Source organism: Oncorhynchus keta, chromosome 13 (assembly GCF_023373465.1).
Source record: "Oncorhynchus keta strain PuntledgeMale-10-30-2019 chromosome 13, Oket_V2, whole genome shotgun sequence".
NCBI classification, from domain to species: Eukaryota; Metazoa; Chordata; class Actinopteri; order Salmoniformes; family Salmonidae; genus Oncorhynchus; species Oncorhynchus keta.
The window spans coordinates 32,748,667-32,769,194 of NC_068433.1; the positions used below are offsets into that span (position 1 = coordinate 32,748,667).

General features: G+C 45.5%; 2 protein-coding genes and 1 long non-coding RNA gene across 6 annotated transcripts in view; 1 reads left to right on the forward strand and 2 right to left on the reverse strand.

Moving 5' to 3' along the window:
* Positions 1-1,861, reverse strand: part of arhgap36 (Rho GTPase activating protein 36) — a 95,648-nt gene extending 93,787 nt beyond the window's left edge. Inside the window, exon 1 of the mRNA XM_052460016.1 lies at positions 1,579-1,861. Within this exon, the coding sequence (XP_052315976.1) occupies positions 1,579-1,626 (48 nt within the window). The 5' untranslated portion in view covers positions 1,627-1,861. The remainder of the gene's footprint in view (positions 1-1,578) is intronic.
* LOC127906784 (uncharacterized) overlaps positions 1-20,528 on the forward strand; it is a 95,984-nt gene that overhangs the window by 29,685 nt on the left and 45,771 nt on the right. The gene's annotated exons all lie outside the window — the stretch shown is intronic.
* The window catches only part of nhsl2 (NHS-like 2), a 148,026-nt gene continuing 135,481 nt past the window's right edge, over positions 7,984-20,528 (reverse strand). For all 4 annotated transcript variants that reach the window (XM_052460011.1, XM_052460012.1, XM_052460013.1 and 1 more), the window contains exons 5-9: positions 17,706-19,096; positions 15,577-16,725; positions 15,069-15,336; positions 14,627-14,771; positions 7,984-14,027 (exon numbers count right to left, since the gene is read on the reverse strand). In XM_052460011.1, coding sequence (XP_052315971.1) covers positions 13,688-14,027; positions 14,627-14,771; positions 15,069-15,336; positions 15,577-16,725; positions 17,706-19,096 — 3,293 coding nt within the window. In that variant the 3' untranslated portion in view covers positions 7,984-13,687. The remainder of the gene's footprint in view (positions 14,028-14,626; positions 14,772-15,068; positions 15,337-15,576; positions 16,726-17,705; positions 19,097-20,528) is intronic.

The following is a 20,528-nucleotide window of genomic DNA, read 5'->3' on the forward strand; positions in this document are numbered from 1 at the left end:
AGAAATAATTTTTCCAACAATTGTTTACAGGCAGATTATTTCACATAATTCATCATTCACATAATTCACTGTATCACAATTCCAGTGGGTCAGAAGTTTACATACACTAAGTTGACTGTGCCATTAAACAGCTTGGGAAATTCCACAAAAGTATGTCATGGCTTTAGAAGCTTCTGACAGGCTACTTGACATCATTTGAGTCAATTGGAGATGTACCTGTGGATGTATTTCAAGGCCTAATTTCAAACTCAGTGTCTCTTTGCATGACATCATGGGAAAATCAAAAGAAATCAGCCAAAATAAATTGTAGACCTCCACAAGTCTGGTTCATGATGACCATTGTTATGTTTGGAGGAAAAGGGGAGAGGCTTGTAAGCCGAAGAACACCATCCCAACCGTGAAGAACGGGGGAGGCAGCATCATGTTGTGGGGGTGCTTTGCTGCAGGAGGGACTGGTGCACTTCACAAAATAGATGGCTTCATGAGGGAGGAAAATTATGTGGGTACATTGAAGCAAAACCTCAAGACATCAGTCAGCAAGTTAAAGCTTGGTCGCAAATGCGTCTTCTAAATGGACAATGACCCTAAGCATACTTTGAAAGTTGTGGCAAAATGGCTTAAGGAAAATAAAGTCAATTGGAGTGGCCATCACAAAGCCTGACCTCAAATCCTATAGAAAATTTGTGGGCAGACCTGAAAAAGCGTGTGTGAGCATGGAGGCCTACAAACCTGACTCAGTTACACCAGCTCTGTCAGCAGGAATGGGCCAAAATTCACCCAACTTATTGTGGGAAGCTTGTGGAAGGCTACCCGAAACGTTTGTTAAACAATTTTAAGGCAATGCTACTAAATACTAATTGAGTGTATGTAAACTTCTGACCCACTGGGAATGTGATGAAAGAAATAAAAGCTGAAATAAATCATTCTCTCTACTATTCACATTCTTAAAATTAAGTTGTGATCCTAACTGACCTAAGACAGGGAATTTTTACTAGGAATTGTCAGGAATTGTGAAAAACTGAGTTTAGATGTATTTGGCTAAGGTGTATGTAAACTTCCGAATTCAACTGTATATACTTTAAATACATTAACCTTAATGTACAATTACTTTAGTTACTGTATATTTCACTGTATTGATATAGTAATATAAAACCCCTTGTCCTACTTCTATAAACACACAAACACAAGCTGCACAAGCGGTTTTCTCCTTTCAATATTACTGTAACATGGCGGTTAGCACTAATGCACAATGTAAGAATGACGGTGAGAAGTTCAGTCATTCACAATTGCCAGCAATATAGTAATATTGTTCCAAAGGTCGACTAAAGTGGTCGACCCTGAAGTTTATTGAGCTCAATTGAGCGAAGAGCCATAAGGAAACGAGACCAAAGGGAACATGATCAAGGTGCGCTGAATGAAGTGTACTGAGTAAGGAGGACAAACATAGCCTTATTCCAAATGGCACCTTATTCTCTATGTAGTGCACTACTTTTGGTTGAAAGTGTGGCACGCACACACACACACACACACAGAAACACATACATGTGCATGCACCCGCACGCACACACACAGACTTACCACGTAGTAGAACTGCATGTCCTGCCGCACAGGCTGCTCCATCTGCATCACTGAAGAAGATATTCCATCAGTGACTAAAAACAATTTTTTTTCTTCTCCTCAGAGGGGACCGAGGTGTGCCTCCTTGACTCTCTTCTCTTTAGCGCTCCTCTCTTTCCTATCCTCTACTTCTCTCAATGCTTAGACAGTAACTGTTGATGTGTAGAGTTGTCCATCAGTCAAGAGACAGCTTGAGCCCAGTACGAGGTTGTTGTTGTGTGCCCCCCCCCCTCTCTCTTTCTCCCTCTCTCTCTCTCTCTCTCTCTCTCTCTCTCTCTCTCTCTCTCTCTCTCTCTCTCTCTCTCTCTCTCTCTCTCTCTCTCTCTCTCTCTCTCTCTCTCTCTCTCTCTCACACTCCCTCTCTCTCTCTCTCTCTCTCTCTCTCTCTCTCTCACACACACACAAACTTCCTCTCTCTCTCTCTCTCTCTCTCTCTCTCTCTCTCTCTCTCTCTCTCACACACACACTCCCACTCTCTCTCTCTCTCTCTCTCTCTCTCTCTCTCTCTCTCTCTCTCTCTCTCTCTCTCTCTCTCTCTCTCTCTCTCTCTCTCTCTCTCACACACACTCTCTCTCTCTCTCTCCTGCTTCTCTCTATCTCTCTGAAGATAGCGCTCAGTTCTTCCTGTGCCGGCTGCTGTTGTGGCCGCTGGATGTGTGTGTGAGAGAGAAAGAGTGTGTGTGTATGTGTGTTCTGTGACAGATAACGCACTGTGCGCTCTTTGCTGTCAGAAACAGGAAACGTGGAGTTTGGCAGTTTAGCCCTGGGGCGTGCGTTCTTGTCAGTCTGTCCTACTGTCCATATGTGTGTGTGTCTGTGTGTGTGTCTGTGTGTGCTTGCGTGCGTGCGCGAGTGAGACGGAGTTGGTAATCACTTTTAGCCTACTGAACCCTGATAAATAGTAACACACACACACACGGATCAACTTCCGACCTGCGTAACCTCAGGTAATCTATAATGTTTTGTCATTTGTGTTATACCATATTTTTACACACTGGCACACATACAGTGGGGCAAAAAAGTATTTAGTCAGCCACCAATTGTGCAAGTTCTCCCACTTAAAAAGATGAGAGAGGCCTGTAATTTTCATCATAGGTACACTTCAACTATGACAGACAAAATGAGGGGGAAAAAAATCCGGAAAATCACATTGTAGGATTTTTAATGAATTTATTTGCAAATTATGGTGGAAAATAAGTATTTGGTCCATTCCTCCATGCAGATCTCCTCTAGAGCAGTGATGTTTTGGGGCTGTTGCTGGGCAACACGGACTTTCAACTCCCTCCAAAGATTTTCTATGGGGTTGAGATCTGGAGACTGGCTAGGCCACTCCAGGACCTTGAAATGCTTCTTAGGAAGCCACTCCTTTGTTGCCCGGGCGGTGTGTTTGGGATCATTGTCATGCTGAAAGAACCAGCCATGTTTCATCTTCAATGCCCTTGCAGATGGAAGTAGGTTTTCTCTCAAAATCTCACGATACATGGCCCCATTCATTCTTTCCTTTACACGGATCAGTCGTCCTGGTCCCTTTGCAGAAAAACAGCCACAAAGCATGATGTTTCCACCCCCATGCTTCACAGTAGGTATGGTATTCTTTGGATGCAACTCAGCATTCTTTGACCTCCAAACACGACGAGTTTTTACCAAAAAGTTATATTTTGGTTTCATCTGACCATATGACATTCTCCCAATCTTCTTCTGGATCATTCAAATGCCTTTTAGCAAACTTCCGATGGGCCTGGACATGTACTGGCTTAAACAGGGGGACACGTCTGGCACTGCAGGATTTGAGTCCCTGGCGGCGTAGTGTGTTACTGATGGTAGGCTTTGTTACTTTGGTCCCAGCTCTCTGCAGGTCATTCACTAGGTTCCCCCTTGTGGTTCTGGGATTTTTGCTCACCGTTCTTGTGATCATTTTGACCCCACGGGGTGAGATCTTGCGTGGAGCCCCAGATCGAGGGAGATTATCAGTGGTCTTGTATGTCTTCCATTTCCTAATAATTGCTCCCACAGTTGATTTCTTCAAACCAAGCTGCTTACCTATTGCAGATTCAGTCTTCCCAGCCTGGTGCAGGCCTACAATTTTGTTTCTGGTGTCCTTTGACAGCTCTTTGGTCTTGGCCATAGTGGAGTTTGAAGTGTGACTGTTTGAGGTTGTGGACAGGTGTCTTTTATACTGATAACAAGTTCAAACAGGTGCCATTAATACAGGTAACGAGTGGAGGACAGAGGAGCCTCTTATAGAAGAAGTTACAGGTCTGTGAGAGCCAGAAATCTTGCTTGTTTGTAGGTGACCAAATACTTATTTTCCACCATAATTTGTAAATAAATTCATTAAAAAAATCCTACAATGTGATTTTCTGGATTTCTTTCCCTCATTTTGTCTGTCATAGTTAAAGTGTACCTATTTTTGCATATCCTATTCCTTGGAAAGTGAGGTCACGGCCAGGGTCTGCCATTCAATAGCGAGGATTGAGGATTCGGTTACTGGACCAGCGCTCTAACCACTAGGATACCTGCCGCTATGGTCATGTATAACATTTTTATTTTTATTTTGACTGAGAACACTTTCATCATACAGGAGGGATTTTCAACATTCAACATTCCAACTGCTGCCAATTCCATGGAATTTGAATTCTAGGATCAGGACTGCATCAATGAAAGCGTAGTAACTTTTAGATCCAGTGAGATGTCATTGAGTGATATTTCCACTAGGTGTCAACAGACTCCAGTAGGTTCTTACAGCGAGGGCCATAGTGCTCATGGCCCTTGTATGTCCCAAACGGTACCATTTTCCCTATGTGGTGCACTACTTTTGACCTGAGCCCATAGGATTCTGGTCAAAAGTAGTGCACTATGTAAGGAATAGGGTGCCATTTGGGATGAACCCTATGTTACGTAAGTTTGTTTTGAATTTTAATAATGAACTGTTTTTGTGGAACTCAGTTTATTAAAGAAATACCCTCCCTCTAGTTATACATTTAAATCTGAGCGAAACGCAGACTACCACCACTAACACAGTCTGAAATACAGGCACACTACCACCACTACACAGTCTGAAATACAGGCACACTACCACCACTACACAGTCTGAAATACAGGCACACTACCAGGCTGCTGAGGGGAGGGTGAATCATAGTACTGCCTGGAATGGAGTCAATGGGATGGTATCAAGCACATAAGAACCACATGTTCGATACCATTCCATTGACTCGATTACAGCCATTATTATGAGCCGTCGTCCCCTCAGCAGCCTCCACTGTTGCAAAGTCTGAAATACAGACACACTCCCACCACTACACAAGACTACACAGTTTGAAATACAGGCACACTCCCACCACTACACAAGACTACACAGTTTGAAATACAGGCACACTCCCACCACTACACAAGACTACACAGTCTGAAATAAAGATGCACACTCCCACCACTACACAAGACTACACAGTTTGAAATACAGGCACACTCCCACCACTACACAAGACTACACAGTTTGAAATACAGGCACACTCCCACCACTACACAAGACTACACAGTCTGAAATAAAAATGCACACTACCACCACAACAAGACTACACAGTTTGAAATACAGGCACACTACCACCACAGCAGAAGACTACACAGTTTGAAATACAGGCACACTACCACCACAGCAGAAGACTACACAGTCTGAAATACAGGCACACTCCCACCACTACACAAGACTACACAGTCTGAAATAAAAAGACACACTACCACCACAACAAGACTACACAGTCTGAAATACAGGCACACTCCCACCACTACACAAGACTACACAGTCTGAAATACAGGCTACCACCACAACACAAGTCTTAAATACAGGCACACTACCACCAATACACAAGACTACACTGTTTGAAATACACACTACCACCACAACAAGACTACACAGTCTGAAATACAGGCACACTCCCACCACTACACAAGACTACACAGTCTGAAATAAAAAGACACACTACCACCACAACAAGACTACACAGTTTGAAATACAGGCACACTACCACCACAGCAGAAGACTACACTGTTTGAAATACAGGCTACCACCACAACACAAGTCTTAAATACAGGCACACTACCACCAATACACAAGACTACACTGTTTGAAATACAGACTACCACCACTACACAAGTCTGAAATACAGGCACACTAACACCACAGCAGAAGACTACACTGTTTGAAATACAGACTACCACCACTACACAAGTCTTAAATACAGACACACTACCACCACAGCAGAAGACTACACTGTTTGAAATACAGACTACCACCACAACACGAGTCTTAAATACAGACACACTACCACCACAGCAGAAGACTACACTGTTTGAAATACAGACTACCACCACAACACAAGTCTTAAATACAGGCACACTAACACCACAGCAGAAGACTACACTGTTTGAAATACAGACTACCACCACTACACAAGACTACACTGTCTGAGGCTACCGTTTAATTAAACATGGCAAGGAATCTACGAATGTAAATTATATATTTAATGTATGAATACATTGGATGTAGGAAAAACTACAATGAAACCTAGGCTATACTGGAGAGGTTTAACTACACAGTCTGAAACAGACTGGAGAGGTTTAACTACACAGTCTGAAGCAGACTGGAGAGGTTTAACTACACAGTCTGAAACAGACTGGAGAGGTTTAACTACATAGTCTGAAGCAGACTGGAGAGGTTTAACTACACAGTCTGAAGCAGACTGGAGAGGTTTAACTACACAGTCTGAAGCAGACTGGAGAGGTTTAACTACACAGTCTGAAGCAGACTGGAGAGGTTTAACTACACAGTCTGAAACAGACTGGAGAGGTTTAACTACACAGTCTGAAGCAGACTGGAGAGGTTTAACTACACAGTCTGAAGCAGACTGGAGAGGTTTAACTACGCAGACTGGAGAGGTGTAACTACACAGTCTGAAGCAGACTGGAGAGGTTTAACTACACAGTCTGAAACAGACTGGAGAGGTTTAACTACACAGTCTGAAACAGACTGGAGAGGTTTAACTACACAGTCTGAAACAGACTGGAGAGGTTTAACTACACAGTCTGAAGCAGACTGGAGAGGTTTAACTACACAGTCTGAAACAGACTGGAGAGGTTTAACTACACAGTCTGAAGCAGACTGGAGAGGTTTAACTACACAGTCTGAAGCAGACTGGAGAGGTTTAACTACACAGTCTGAAGCAGACTGGAGAGGTTTAACTACACAGTCTGAAGCAGACTGGAGAGGTTTAACTACACAGTCTGAAACAGACTGGAGAGGTTTAACTACACAGTCTGAAGCAGACTGGAGAGGTTTAACTACACAGTCTGAAGCAGACTGGAGAGGTTTAACTACACAGTCTGAAGCAGACTGGAGAGGTGTAACTACACAGTCTGAAGCAGACTGGAGAGGTTTAACTACACAGTCTGAAACAGACTGGAGAGGTTTAACTACACAGTCTGAAACAGACTGGAGAGGTTTAACTACACAGTCTGAAACAGACTGGAGAGGTTTAACTACATAGTCTGAAGCAGACTGGAGAGGTTTAACTACACAGTCTGAAACAGACTGGAGAGGTTTAACTACACAGTCTGAAGCAGACTGGAGAGGTTTAACTACACAGTCTGAAACAGACTGGAGAGGTTTAACTACACAGTCTGAAGCAGACTGGAGAGGTTTAACTACACAGTCTGAAGCAGACTGGAGAGGTTTAACTACACAGTCTGAAGCAGACTGGAGAGGTTTAACTACACAGTCTGAAGCAGACTGGAGAGGTGTAACTACACAGTCTGAAGCAGACTGGAGAGGTTTAACTACACAGTCTGAAGCAGACTGGAGAGGTTTAACTACACAGTCTGAAGCAGACTGGAGAGGTGTAACTACACAGTCTGAAGCAGACTGGAGAGGTGTAACTACACAGTCTGAAGCAGACTGGAGGAGAAAGTGAACACACCCAAACACAGAAGTGTTATATGAATGTAAATAGTGTATGTGAATATATTATAATATATATTAATTGTTGCTCAGTTTTTGGTGATTGAAAAAGGCAAAACGCTAATGAAATCAAAACAGTTCTCAAGTTATGACTTTTCATTTGTCTTGTACTGATCATAGATTTTATTTTGCTATCACCAGCAATGTTCTTTCATTCAGGAAACACAGATATGATAACAGGGTCGTTTGTATTCTCTCGGAACTAAATGAATCAAACGACTGAAATGAGGAGGGACTAACCTGAACTTGTTCAATAAGAGACATTCATTTCCATGGCAAAAACATTTTGCAACCGTTTTGCCATGTTGGGCACTAATGAATACACCCCAAGACAGAAAAAAATTCAATAGACAAAATCAGTGTTAAGCAAGAAAAATAATTTATTTGAATGATATAATAATTTGAATCACATTGGCAAGACATACATAGCTGCTGCATGTGTTCAAACCAACAGCTACATAAACCACACTGCTGGATCTGAAAACTGAGGTTGTTGATAATTATCATAATAATAATCCTATATGCAGTAGAGTTTTAAATATGTCCTTCCAATGAGAAATAACAAAAATAGAATAATTCCAAGAACTCTCTCTCTCTTTATTTGAGAAGCCTAACCCAACAAACTTCATCTTGTTTCGTGGGTGTTTTTGTGTGTGTGTCTTTTAACTTAATAAAACTGTATTATTGTCCTGGTCCTATACATACAGAGAGTACTGTGAGCAGTTTAACTGCTGTACAACTAATTATCGGTTATAATCATTATACATAGGGACAGGAGTTTTTCCTGACCACATGACCTGACCGGGAAACACTCTGGGCCGAGAGTTATATGCTATTTGTTTCTCATAGCCTATAACTAGGACCCTGAGTTTTTCCTGCATTGGTTAGGTAATGTGGTGAGGGAAAATTATGGGGCTAGATTTCTGTAAGAATGTTGTTGGGTGGAAAAAAGTACATATTTTGACAGAAAAATAACTCCTGTCCCTAATCATCCTATCATCTCTGTATTTAATCTGAATAAGGGTAGTCTAATGGTACTTACATTGTATATACAGATTAACACTTCAACATAGCTCAAAAGGGTGCGATCAAGTCTCATATGATACACTTTCAAGTGTTAGACCAGAGTAGTGCACTAGATAGGGAGTAGGATGTGATTTGAGACAAAGGCTAAGATTAATATGTCTGTTTGTTTGTTTGTTTGTTTAGCGTCATGACAACCAGATGGTTGTTAACAGCTTGTCGTGCTGCTGTTAGATGTCGATGCAGAGACAAGATATAAAACACAAACTGACTAAAGGACATCTTTTTCTGTCATCCCTCCTCCCCCTCTCTTCTTCTCCCCCTCTCTCTTCTTCTCTCCCTCTCTCTCCTTTGCTCCCTCTCTCTTCTTCTCTCCCTCTCTCTCCTTTGCTCCCTCTCTTCTTCTCTCCCTCTCTTCTTCTCTCCCTCTCTTCTTCTCTCCCTCTCTCTTCTTCTCCCCCTGTCTCTTCTTCTCTCCCTCTCTCTTCTCTCCCTCTCTCTTCTCTCCCTCTCTCTTCTTCTCTCCCTCTCTCTTCTTCTCTCCCTCTCTCTAGACTTTTATTGTTCTGTGGGGAGTTTGGGGAAAGCTTTAAGAGCTGTCCTTATCACAGAAAGAAAAAGACAGAAAGAAAGAATGAAAGAATGAAAGAGAGAGAGAAAGAAAGAAAGAAATAAGGAAAGAAAGAAGGAAAGAAAGAAAGAAAGAAGGAAGGAAAAGAAAATAAATCGATGGACAGAACTTGTATTAACCCAACTGTGATAGGAGTGATATATCCACTCGTGAAATGTTACCCACCTTCTCTCCCTCGCCCCCCCCCCCCTATCCTTATACCTCTTTCTCTTCTGCTCCCATACTCTGTAATACTCTACCACATTCCTAGACATGGTTGATTGGAGTTTGGAACCCACTATAATAAATCACTGTATGTGCCAACTGTAGGCTACTGAACAAATCTGTATTTCTTCGTGTGTGTGTGTGTGTGTGTGTGTGTGTGTGTGTGTGTGTGTGTGTGTGTGTGTGTGTGTGTGTGTGTGTGTGTGTGTGTGTGTGTGTGTGTGTGTGTGTGTGTGTGTGTGTGTGTGTGTGTGTGGCACTGAGCAACCATTTCTGTGGCTAGAGCTGGAATCTGCAACTGGATTGAGAGTTACAGTATTTAGTGAGTATTTAGCCTTGGTGTGTGAAAATGTGTTTCTGCCTCATCCTCGGTCTTGGACTAGGTCATCTATCTATTGCTTACATTTGTTTAAACTCTTTCTCTCTCCCTCTTTCTCTCTATCGTTGTACCTGTGTTTTATGAACAATATAAGGGTACAGCCAAGAGTAGTAATAGTAGGAATAGTGACGACCACTACTGTAACAGCCATAGTATATGACAGTAGTAACCATATTATACAGTATTACCGTAATAACCACAGTATATGACTGTAGTAACCATATTATACAGTATTACCGTAATAACCACAGTATATGACTGTAGTAACCATATTATACAGTATTACCGTAATAACCACAGTATATGACTGTAGTAACCATAGTATACAGCATTACCTTAGTAACCATAATAACTACAGTACTTCAGAACAGAAAGAGTAACAACTCTGCATACCTCAAAGGGAGTGTAATATCAAGGTAGCTGAAAACCATAGAATATAACCAGTAGAATGGGCATAGAACCTCTGACCATAGGAATTTGACATTATGGCCCCATTGACATAAATAGGGGTGTCCATTCTAGTAATTATATTTCTATGTAGAAAACACAGAAGGTTAAACATCACGCCAGACTACAAGGCAAACTAACACTGAGTTTTGTCATAGTTATTTTTTTATGTAGTTCCATTCACTAAATATTTAAAACAAGCGTCACTTGACTATTTATTAATAACGTGTTCATTTACATAGGTTTTTTTTCTATCATTCTTCTCATTGTCTTTATAAGTTGTCGTCGTTGTTGTTCTGGTTTCCTGAATGACCGATATAACAAAAAGAGCATCCAGATATCTGGAGTCGTTGCGTCTCCGTGTTGTTGCCGGAGGGACAGAGCAGTAGTCTTAGAGGGTGTGCTCCCTCTCTTCATCCACAGGGGGGCGCTGTAGCTTAATAGCACCAGGGTTTGCACAGCCCCAATGTAATGGTTCTGGAAAAGTGTGGTGAAAGGAGAATGGGTTAAGATCCGTGTTCACAGTCAGAGTGGGTCCAGAAGTCCACTATCCTTTCCTTTTAAGTACACATCCAGACATTCATACGCACTGTCCCTTTTCCATCCGTCTCTTGTGTGTTCTTTCACACAATCCGCCCTCCTGTTTTCCTTGTAACATGGATGGTTGGTTTGGTCTGGATTTAGGGACAGATGCACAATGCAGCAGAAGGATAAAAAAAATAAAAAATAAAAAAATTGTATTTTTGACAGAGAGGGTTGGATCGAAAGATGCAGTTGAACATAAGCACTCTTGAACACGATATCAACGCGGCGTCCTTTTCTTTCCTTTCATTGACATTCAGGCTGTGTCGTCTGTGAGCGTGAAGCTCAGATGCACAGAAAGAATGGGAGGGGCACGGAGGGAGGGATGAGGGGATGACGACGAAATGAGAAGAGGAGGGGGCTACTCCATGGGCAGAGAGAGAGAGAGAGAGACAGATGGAGCATGTGTTCCTGCCAGGAAGGAGGACGAGAGGAGAGGGAGAGTGGACGAGAAGAGAGGGAGAGTGGACGAGAAGAGAGGGAGAGTGGACGAGAAGAGAGGGAGAGTGGACGAGAAGAGAGGGAGAGTGGACGCGAAGAGAGGGAGAGTGGACGAGAAGAGAGGGAGAGTGGACGAGAAGAGAGGGAGAGTGGACGAGAAGAGAGGGAGAGTGGACGAGAAGAGAGGGAGAGTGGACGAGAAGAGAGGGAGAGTGGACGAGAAGAGAGAGAGACAGATGGAGCATGTGTTCCTGCCAGGAAGGAGGACGAGAGGAAAAGGCTGCGGCATCACCCCTGCACAAAACGGACAGTATGAGAAAAGAACATGTGGAGAGGGCAAAAAGAAGAGGGTGATGCATTTTTCAATATGGCCGATGGATGGTTAGCTGTTTTCCTGGACTGTCTCGGTTTGTTTTGTGATGGTTGTTAGAAAAGTGGGTTCTAATCACAGTTCCGGAATCCCCTCAGGCCCAGAATCCTCTCTCAGTTTCAAAACGTCACGGAAAACTCCAAAGACTACAGCCACATGATTCAGACCACTTAATCCTCTCCTTCGGGCGGATAAATGAAGCCCTTGTCCCCACACACACACACACACACACACACACACACACACACACACACACACACACACACACACACACACACACACACACACACACACACACACACACACACACACACACACACACACACACACACACACACACACACACACACACACACACACACACACACACACACACACACACACACACACACACACACACGTCCCCACTGGTCTGTTTATGGCAGTCCTTTGGTCCTAACAGAAACCAGTCTAAACCCTGTTAAATAAACCCAACCCTGCATCATACTCTCTGTTCAGAAAGATCCACAGGGTTCAATTCTGTGCCATCCATCTTTCACACCTCCCTTGCTGTGTTTGGTTATCATTTCCTGTATACACACACACACGCACGCAAGTACACACACACTCTGACGGCAGTGCGGGGAGATCCGTGGGTAAGGGTTCGTGGGATTGTGTTCCATAGCGTCGCTCCTTCAGTTCAGTTGGTTTGATCCTGTTGTGTGCTGTGAGGTGTATCACATAGTAGCCTACTACTGTTAGTACTACAGTAGTACTATTACTGTTAGTACTACTGTAGTACTATTACTGTTAGTACTACTGTAGTACTACTACTACTACTGTTAGTACTACTGTAGTACTATTGTACTACTACCGTTAGTACTACTGTAGTATTTCTGTCCTACTACTGTTAGTACTACTGTAGTACTATTGTACTACTAGTGTAGTACTATTGTACTACTACTGTTAGTACTAGTGTAGTACTATTATACTACTACTGTTAGTACTAGTGTAGTACTATTATACTACTACTGTTAGTAGTACTACTATACACTGTGGCTCTACATAGTCTGTTAGAACAGTTCAAGCGGATTTGTTCAGTTTATACGGTATGCATGTATATCTTTGTACATTTATATGGCCTTCTATCGCGTATGAAAAGAGAAACATAAACAAACGAATAACAGGGAGGACACAGGCGTTGTTTGATTTCCTCGTTGTTGTAAACTACCTCGGTAGGCAGTCGCCAAAGTGCTTTGATTCAAACATAAAGGGTCGGGGCTTGGTACCATGTCCAACTGTCAATCTTCCCGTGGAATGTTTTCGATTTAAACCGTTGTAGTTTTGTCGTTGTTGTTGTCTTGTAGTTGAGGGACAGAAAATACGACACACACACTCACCCCATGTCTTCAAAAGACTAGTGTGGCATCTGTCGCCATCAACCACAGGCCTGCGATGTACCCAGGTCTATTATCCAATCAAACGTTCCCTAGTATAGTCTCTCTCTCGTTTAAAAAAAATAGTGTGTTGAAGCATGACATTAACAATCCTAATGTTCTCCTTTAGACTGAAGGAGACCTCCAAGAATAATACACCTCAATGATGGAACGGACGGCGTGATAAACAGAACTCCTTTGATGACCATTGTGACCAACCATTGGCCAGTTAGTAAACGTTCGTGAAAGGTCAATCACTGGTTGAGTGGTCTGGTTGGACGTTCCTTTCTTCCATCAATAGTCCGATCGAAAAGTCTATAACTAGATTCAAACTACTTTCTCGGGAGATAAGAGCGAGAGAGAGCGAGAGAGAGAGCGAGAGAGAGAGCGAGAGAGAGAGAGAGAGAGAGAGAGAGAGAGAGAGAGAGAGAGAGAGAGAGAGAGAGAGAGAGAGAGAGAGAGAGAGAGAGAGAGAGAGAGAGAGAGAGAGAGAGAGAGAGAGAGAGAGAGAGAGAGAGAGAGAGAGAGAGAGAGAGAGAATGCTCTGGGACAAGTGGTTTAAAAACTCTCATTGGTCCTGAGGCATTCTGGTTCCATTATTCCCGGTGGTCATATCCCCTCCTCCGTCCGCCGAGGTGGAGAATTCTGTGACGCGTCGTGCGAGGGGGTTTGTGCTCTTGAGGAGTTCCATAGCAGAGACTCTGGCCCCTCCCGTGCTGGACTTGCTGCCCTTCTTTTGGAGCAGGGCCATGAAGTTGTCATTCCGCGAGGTGGAGCGCGGGGTCGAGCCCAGGGTCAGGGTTCGGAGGTCACCACCACTGGTGCTGTGCTTCACCGGGGAGGCCAGACTCTGGCGGCTGCCGAACGAGTCCCCTGGTTCCTTACGGCCCAGGACTTTCCTTTTTGACCTGTAGGGAGGAGAGAAGAGAAGTAAAGAGGAGAGACGTTAAACGCGTTAGAATTATTATTTTTTTTATAAATATGCGTGTGAGTTAGCGTAACTGTCCTTGGTGGAGTGTGTGTGTTTGCGCCGTTTGTTTTTACTTTCCTTGTGAGAAACAGAAGTCCTGACCTGGATAGTAAAACAAGTAACATTCGGACCAGTGGGACATTTCGCTGGTCCCCACAAGGAAAAAGGCTTTTCAGGCTTAGCGGTTAGGTTTAGTGTTAGAATTAGGGTTATATTTATATTTAGGGCTAAGTTTAGTTTTAGGGTGAGGGTTAAGGTTAGGTTAAGGGAGAAAAACATTGTTTTAAATGGGAATGAATTGTTTGGTCCCCATAAGGATAGTAAAACCAATGTGTGTGTGTGTGTGTGTGTGTGTGTGTGTGTGTGTGCGTGCGTGTGCGCGTGTGTGTGTGTGTGTGTGTGTGTGTGTGTGTGTGTGTGTGTGTGTGTGTGTGTGTGTGTGTGTGTGTGTGTGTGTGTGTGTGTGTGTGTGTGTGTGTGTGTGTGTGTGCGCAAGCGTGTGTGCGTGTGTGCGTGTGTGCGTGTGTATTGGCATACCTGTGTATTTTGGTGAACAGGTCCTCTGTGGTGTGTGTGGTAGGTGTGTGTCCTCTGACATCATCATCCATTTCCTCTGTGATGTGGAGTTCCGTCTTGTCACTAACGACCGAACCGCTCTCCTCAACACTCTCCGCATCATCACCTGGAAACAATGTGATTGGTCAGTTACTCTCTGACGACGGACCAATGAAAACAAGAAACATTTCTATCAATGGATATCAATCAATAAATGAATAAAACAATTAACAATGACCAATCAAAACAATATTGGTAGTTATGGTTTTTCATTTGCGATGGTAACCACTTACATTTCAACTACGATTGAAGTGAAACCGGAAAGGAAGTTGTGCACTGTAACACTTTCACCCCTGACAGGATCTGAATTCCAGCTAATTTGATTTTCACTTATTCATTTCCCATCATAACATTGTAAACATACTTCTGCCTGTCTCTGTAATGCTGAGCCTCCCCTCCACGTCTGTAAAAGAAGAGTCCTGTAATGAAGACTCCATGGAGCTTTCCTCATCCGTCCCTATTCCCAGGTAATTTTCCTGGTTTTCCTCTTTCCCGGGAATCTCTTCTGGTGGGAACGCTCCAACGGGAGAGCGGAGGGCGGCAGGGCAGTCTGTCTGTGTTCCCTGTCTGTCGGTGGTACCGTTGGAGGGAAGAAGCAGGACGTTGGGCTTCTTTGGAACCGGAGGAGGAACCTTGGGGAGCGATTTGTTATTAGTGGTGTACATAATAACCAAAGGACAATGTGCCATGTAGCAAATAAATACATGCAGACAATATACTGTATATGTTTATGAGAGAGAGAGAGAGAGAGAGAGAGAGAGAGAGAGAGAGAGAGAGAGAGAGAGAGAGAGAGAGAGAGAGAGAATTGACTGACTGACCACAGAACCAAAGAAAAGGCATTCATTGAACCGTAACCCATTCAGCTGGCCTACCTTGGGTTTCTTCTTGTCCAATTCAGCCAGACAGGATATGGTCATCCTGCTAGGTAGAGACTTGCTCTTATCCTGAGTCTCCAGCACTTCCTGGTTACTGCAGGGAGAGGGGAGTGATCCTCCATCCTCAGGCCCAAGACGGAGCTCCAAGTCAGGGTTGAACTCCGGCTCCATGGAGGGGTCCTCCAGGAGGGGCTGGGGCAGGGGGAGAGGAGGCAGATCGTACAGGGACCGGGTGTGGGGGAAGGAGGAAGCATCGTAGAGGCTCTGGGGGTAGTGGAGGGGGAAGGTTTGGGGATGTTCCTGGGGTCTAAAGGGGCTGGTGGGGGTGTGAGGGAAGGCTTTCTTCAGCTTGGGCTTCCTACCTACCACCATGTAGATGCTGGGGTTAGGCATGGGCCGGGGAGGGTCAACAGGGGAGGCAGGGGGGGAGTCGGAAGCAACGGGGGAGGAGGAAGGGGACTTGAGGAGGATGTTGAGGGGGCGTTTGGGTAATGGGGGCTTGAAGGCCACAGGGGGTTTGGGTCTGGGGGCAACGAGGGGGCCGGGGATGCAACCGGGGGTGACAGGAGGGGGGGAAAGGTCGCGACCCTGCTCCTCCTCAATGATGTCATTAGAGGCTCCATCAAGGCAGTCCTCCAGGTCAGTACGGGAGACAGAACGCAGGCGGATGTTCCGGAGCTCGTTCGTGGTCACCACTGGGAGAGTTGATTGGCTGCCAGCACTCAGTTTACCGGGCTTACTGGCGGTGGACGTGTCAGAATGGCGCCGGCTGGCCTTCTGTTTTGGTTTGATGGAGGACAAATCCAGATGAGCGTTAACCGGCATCTCGAAGGACAGCCTCGATCGGGCGGCAGGGTCCCGTGGTGATGTAGCTGGCAACGAAGACTTCCTCTCTGGGATTTTGGGGCGCATCTTACACCCCAACGTGCAGGCGGGCCCTGTTGGTGTTCCTACCACCTGGTTGGAGGGGGTGATGGGCGTCGGAGTTTCTGACTGGCTAGAGTAGCCGCTGGAGGGGGACATGAGTCCTGGTGGCTTGAAGGGGGAGGAAGCTTTGGTCGACTCTGCCTCAATGGAGAGCAGGGAGGGGGAGGTGGCTCTGGAGGTGGAGGGAGAGTCCAGGAGAGACTCGGAGCTGCCCCGAACCTTAGATTCAATTAAATGTGATTCGATTAAATGTATTAGACATGAATGGTTAAAAACATGACAATCATCTTCCTGGTCGCACATCAGAAAAAAATCCTACATTAAACCAGGGCTGCCCAACCCTCTTTCTAGAGATCTAGTGTCCAGTAGGTTTTCAGTCCACTTATTAGCTGCTCACCAAGGCCTTAACTAGATGAGTCAGGTACTTAGTTTGGTTTGGGTTGGACTGAAAACCTACAGGACTGTAGATTTCCAGGAAGAGGTTTGGGCAACGCTGCATGACACAATATAGACCAGGCCTGGGTAATTCTTTTCCATAGAGGGCCACAAACGAATATGTCGGGCCAGAATCATATTACAGGATTATACATCATGTGTATGACTGTGTTGACAAATATATCTACACTGTAAATCACCAGATGTGCTACTTATTGTACTTGCACAGAAATAAACCACATCCATGTTCTCCTTTCGGTAGGTATTTTCATTATTAAACACGCAATGAACTACACAGAGGGAAAAGTACACTGTGCATTCAGCACCACGGACAGAACTCTTGTTAACAGGTATGCACAAAAACACATGAAAGAGAGAGAGCTCAACATTACATTTAAACTACTCAATCAGTGTGAGAAAGGAAGTTAAGTACTTAAAAATCATACAATGTAATTTTCTGGATTTTTGTTTTAGATTCCGTCTCTCACAGTTGAAGTGTACCTATGATAACAATTACAGACCTCTACATGCTTTGTAAGTAGGAAAACCTTCAAAATCGGCAGTGTATCACATACTTCTTCTCCCCACTGTATAGACAGTACAAACAGCAAAATACCAAAAACCTGTGACTAAGGGAAGTGCTAATGGCCCTATTCACACTTGAGATAAGTAGACTTAACATGGACTTAAGTCAAAATTTGACTTCATGTTAGTCAACTTATCTCATGTCTGAATAGGGCCCTTTGTGTATAGGACTCTCTTACCTTCATGCACTCTATAACAGTCGTCCCTGTGGCTGTACTAGACCCAGACAACGACCTGTAGGGATCAGAAGCTTTCCACTCCTCCAGCTGCCAGTGGGCTGGGAAGGACAGCTCTGTTGTGTCTGGTCCGTGGACCTCGAGGCTAGGGGGTCCGTCCACGCCGCCGTGGCCCAGCTCAGGCTCCTCCAGATCGGCCTTGGAGAGGGAGGAGGAGGGTAGGAGGAAGTCTGGCTGGAAGTCCTGGAGGTGGTCCCGGGGGATGTGCAGGGATTTGGGGCGGCCGTCCCGGTAGTGCCCTCCGTTGTGGCCATGCACGCGCCCCTCGGCGTCTCCTAAATTCTTCACGAGCGAGACGCTCCGGACGGGTGGAGGGGGTTTGCGTTTGGACTTCTTCAGCGAGATGGAGCGAGAACGTAACCGTAGGCGACCGCCCGGGGTGAAGTTGCCGTCGGTTACGGAGACGTTGTCAATGCTGTTGCTCCCATCCTCGGAGCTCCCGCTGGGGTAGAAGAGGGCATAGCTCTCGCCCCTCTCACCCCCCTCGCCGCCAGGGTAATGGTGGTGTGGGTGGCGCATCTCTGTTAAAACGCCGCCACCGTTCCCATTTGTCCCATTACCGGCTCCAGGTAGTCCACCGAGGCCGTACATCCCGCCGCAGATGTTGTCCGTGGAGCAGAACGAGCCGGAATCCGTCGGCGTGGAAAGAGAACGCTCACGGAACTTAAATGCATTGGCGGCGGCGACAGAACGCGCCGACCTCTCCCTTCTCTCGACTCCTCCCATCCCTCTCTCCAGACCACTCCGTTCGTCAGTGGGGCTAGATGCCGCCCCCTCTGTCTCGCTCCGCCTCCCCATCATCATCCCTATGGTGCCTGGGTGCCTGTGTCCGGAAGGTTCTGATATTGACGTGAACGAACTAGAGTGAGACTGTGACCCCGAGCTCACGGAGAGTCCCAAACTGGTCTGAGAGGGGCACATCAACTCCCCACCCTGCCCCGCAACCATCCCCACCATCCTTGCTCCCTTGGGCATGGTCGCCGGTCCCTTCCCCAGCGGACTTGGAGCTAAACTATAACTATAGGCCTCGTTCCAGGCTCCCGGGGAGAAGGTGGAGCCCTTGGGGCCGTTCCAGGACTGAGAGGGGGAGTTGGTGCAGAGGAGGGCGGCAGAGTGGTCCATGGTGCCCAGGGTAGGAGGGGGGTTCCTGGGGGACTGGGGAAGGCTGAAGCTGGGGTCCAGGTCACTATGGGTCTTTCTCAGGGGTATGTGCTGGACAGGGGTGTCTGTGACAGGCTCCAGAGACCGGGGCTGGCCTCCTCCACCACAGCCCAGGGACGGAGAGGGGGAACAGGATCCCTGGAGGAGGTCTACGCCCAAGAGTTTACCCTCACCTAGGGAGAGAGAGAGAGAGAGCGAGAAAGAGAGAGAGAGAGAGAGAGAGAGAGAGAGAGAGAGAGAGAGAGAGAGAGAGAGAGAGAGAGAGAGAGAGAGAGAGAGAGAGAGAGAGAGAGAGAGAGAGAGAGAGAGAGAGAGAGAGAGAGAGAGAGAGAGAGAGAGAGAGAGAGAGAGAGAGAGAGAGAGAGAGAGAGAGAGAGAGAGAGTATTGAGTTACTCATGGACAAAAAGAGAGGTGGTCTCATTGATAATGAGGAAGCATACTGACTCACTTAACAGCAGAATAATGTTTTCCTGCGCTTGCCTACATTAAGACTGAAACCATATTTGAAGTTCAAAGACATTGGGTAACTCATTACCTTCTACATAGTCATCTCAGGTCTCGTGCAAGGAAGAGGAAGAGGAAAACAACTCTCTGCAATATATATATTTCACTCTACCAATTTCTCTCCTTCCCTCATTTCTCTCGCTCTTTCGCCATCTCTCTTTTTCTCTCTTTCCCTCTCCCTCTGCAGCTTTTTTTTCAGATAGAGGAGTGGAATGAAGGAAGAGCTGGGCATTACCATGGCAACAGCTACCTGTTCTGTCATTGGGGCAATGGCAAGATGATGAAAGAGAGGGTGCAGCAGAAAACATACATGGATACAGTGCATCTAACTAACTGGAAATCAGGTGCCCACCTAAAATACACAACACACCTAACATTACCAAGCTAACACCTAACTCAGAGACACACAAACAGAGAGAGAGACAGAGAGACACAGAGAGACAGACAGACAGACACAGAGAGAGAGAGAGAGAGAGAGAGACAGAGGCAGAGACAGAGACAGAGACAGAGAGATACAGAGAGAGAGAGAGAGAGAGAGAGAGAGAGACATACAGAGAGAAAGAGAGAGAGAGAGACAGAGAGAGAGAAAAAGACAGAGAGAGAGACAGACAGACAGAGAGACGGAGAGAGACAGAGACAGAGAGAGAGACAGAGAGCGACAGAGACAGGGAGATGCAGGGAGAATGATGGAGCGAGATAGAAATGCAGGGAGAATGATGGAGCGAAAGAAAGATTCTGGGAAAATGAGAGTGAGGGGAGAAGAGAGAGCGAGAGCAAGGGAAGAATAAAAGATAGATTGAGAGAGAAAGATGCAGTGAGAGAGAGAGAGTTCTGAAAGAGAGTGAGATATTCTACTGTAGATGGATGAGAATTAAGAGGAGAGGGGAGATGGAGGATGGGAAAGGAGGGGGAGAGGAGGCATCCAATGACAAAGCAGTTACTATGCCAAAACTAGGAGGAGGTTATAGGGTGAGTGTCAGAATGCTGCAGCTATGATGACCAGAGCATACTACCAAAAACGCACGCACTCACTCACTCACACAGAAACACACACACACAAAACATAAATAGATGACAGAAAATAGAGTAGATAGAATGTA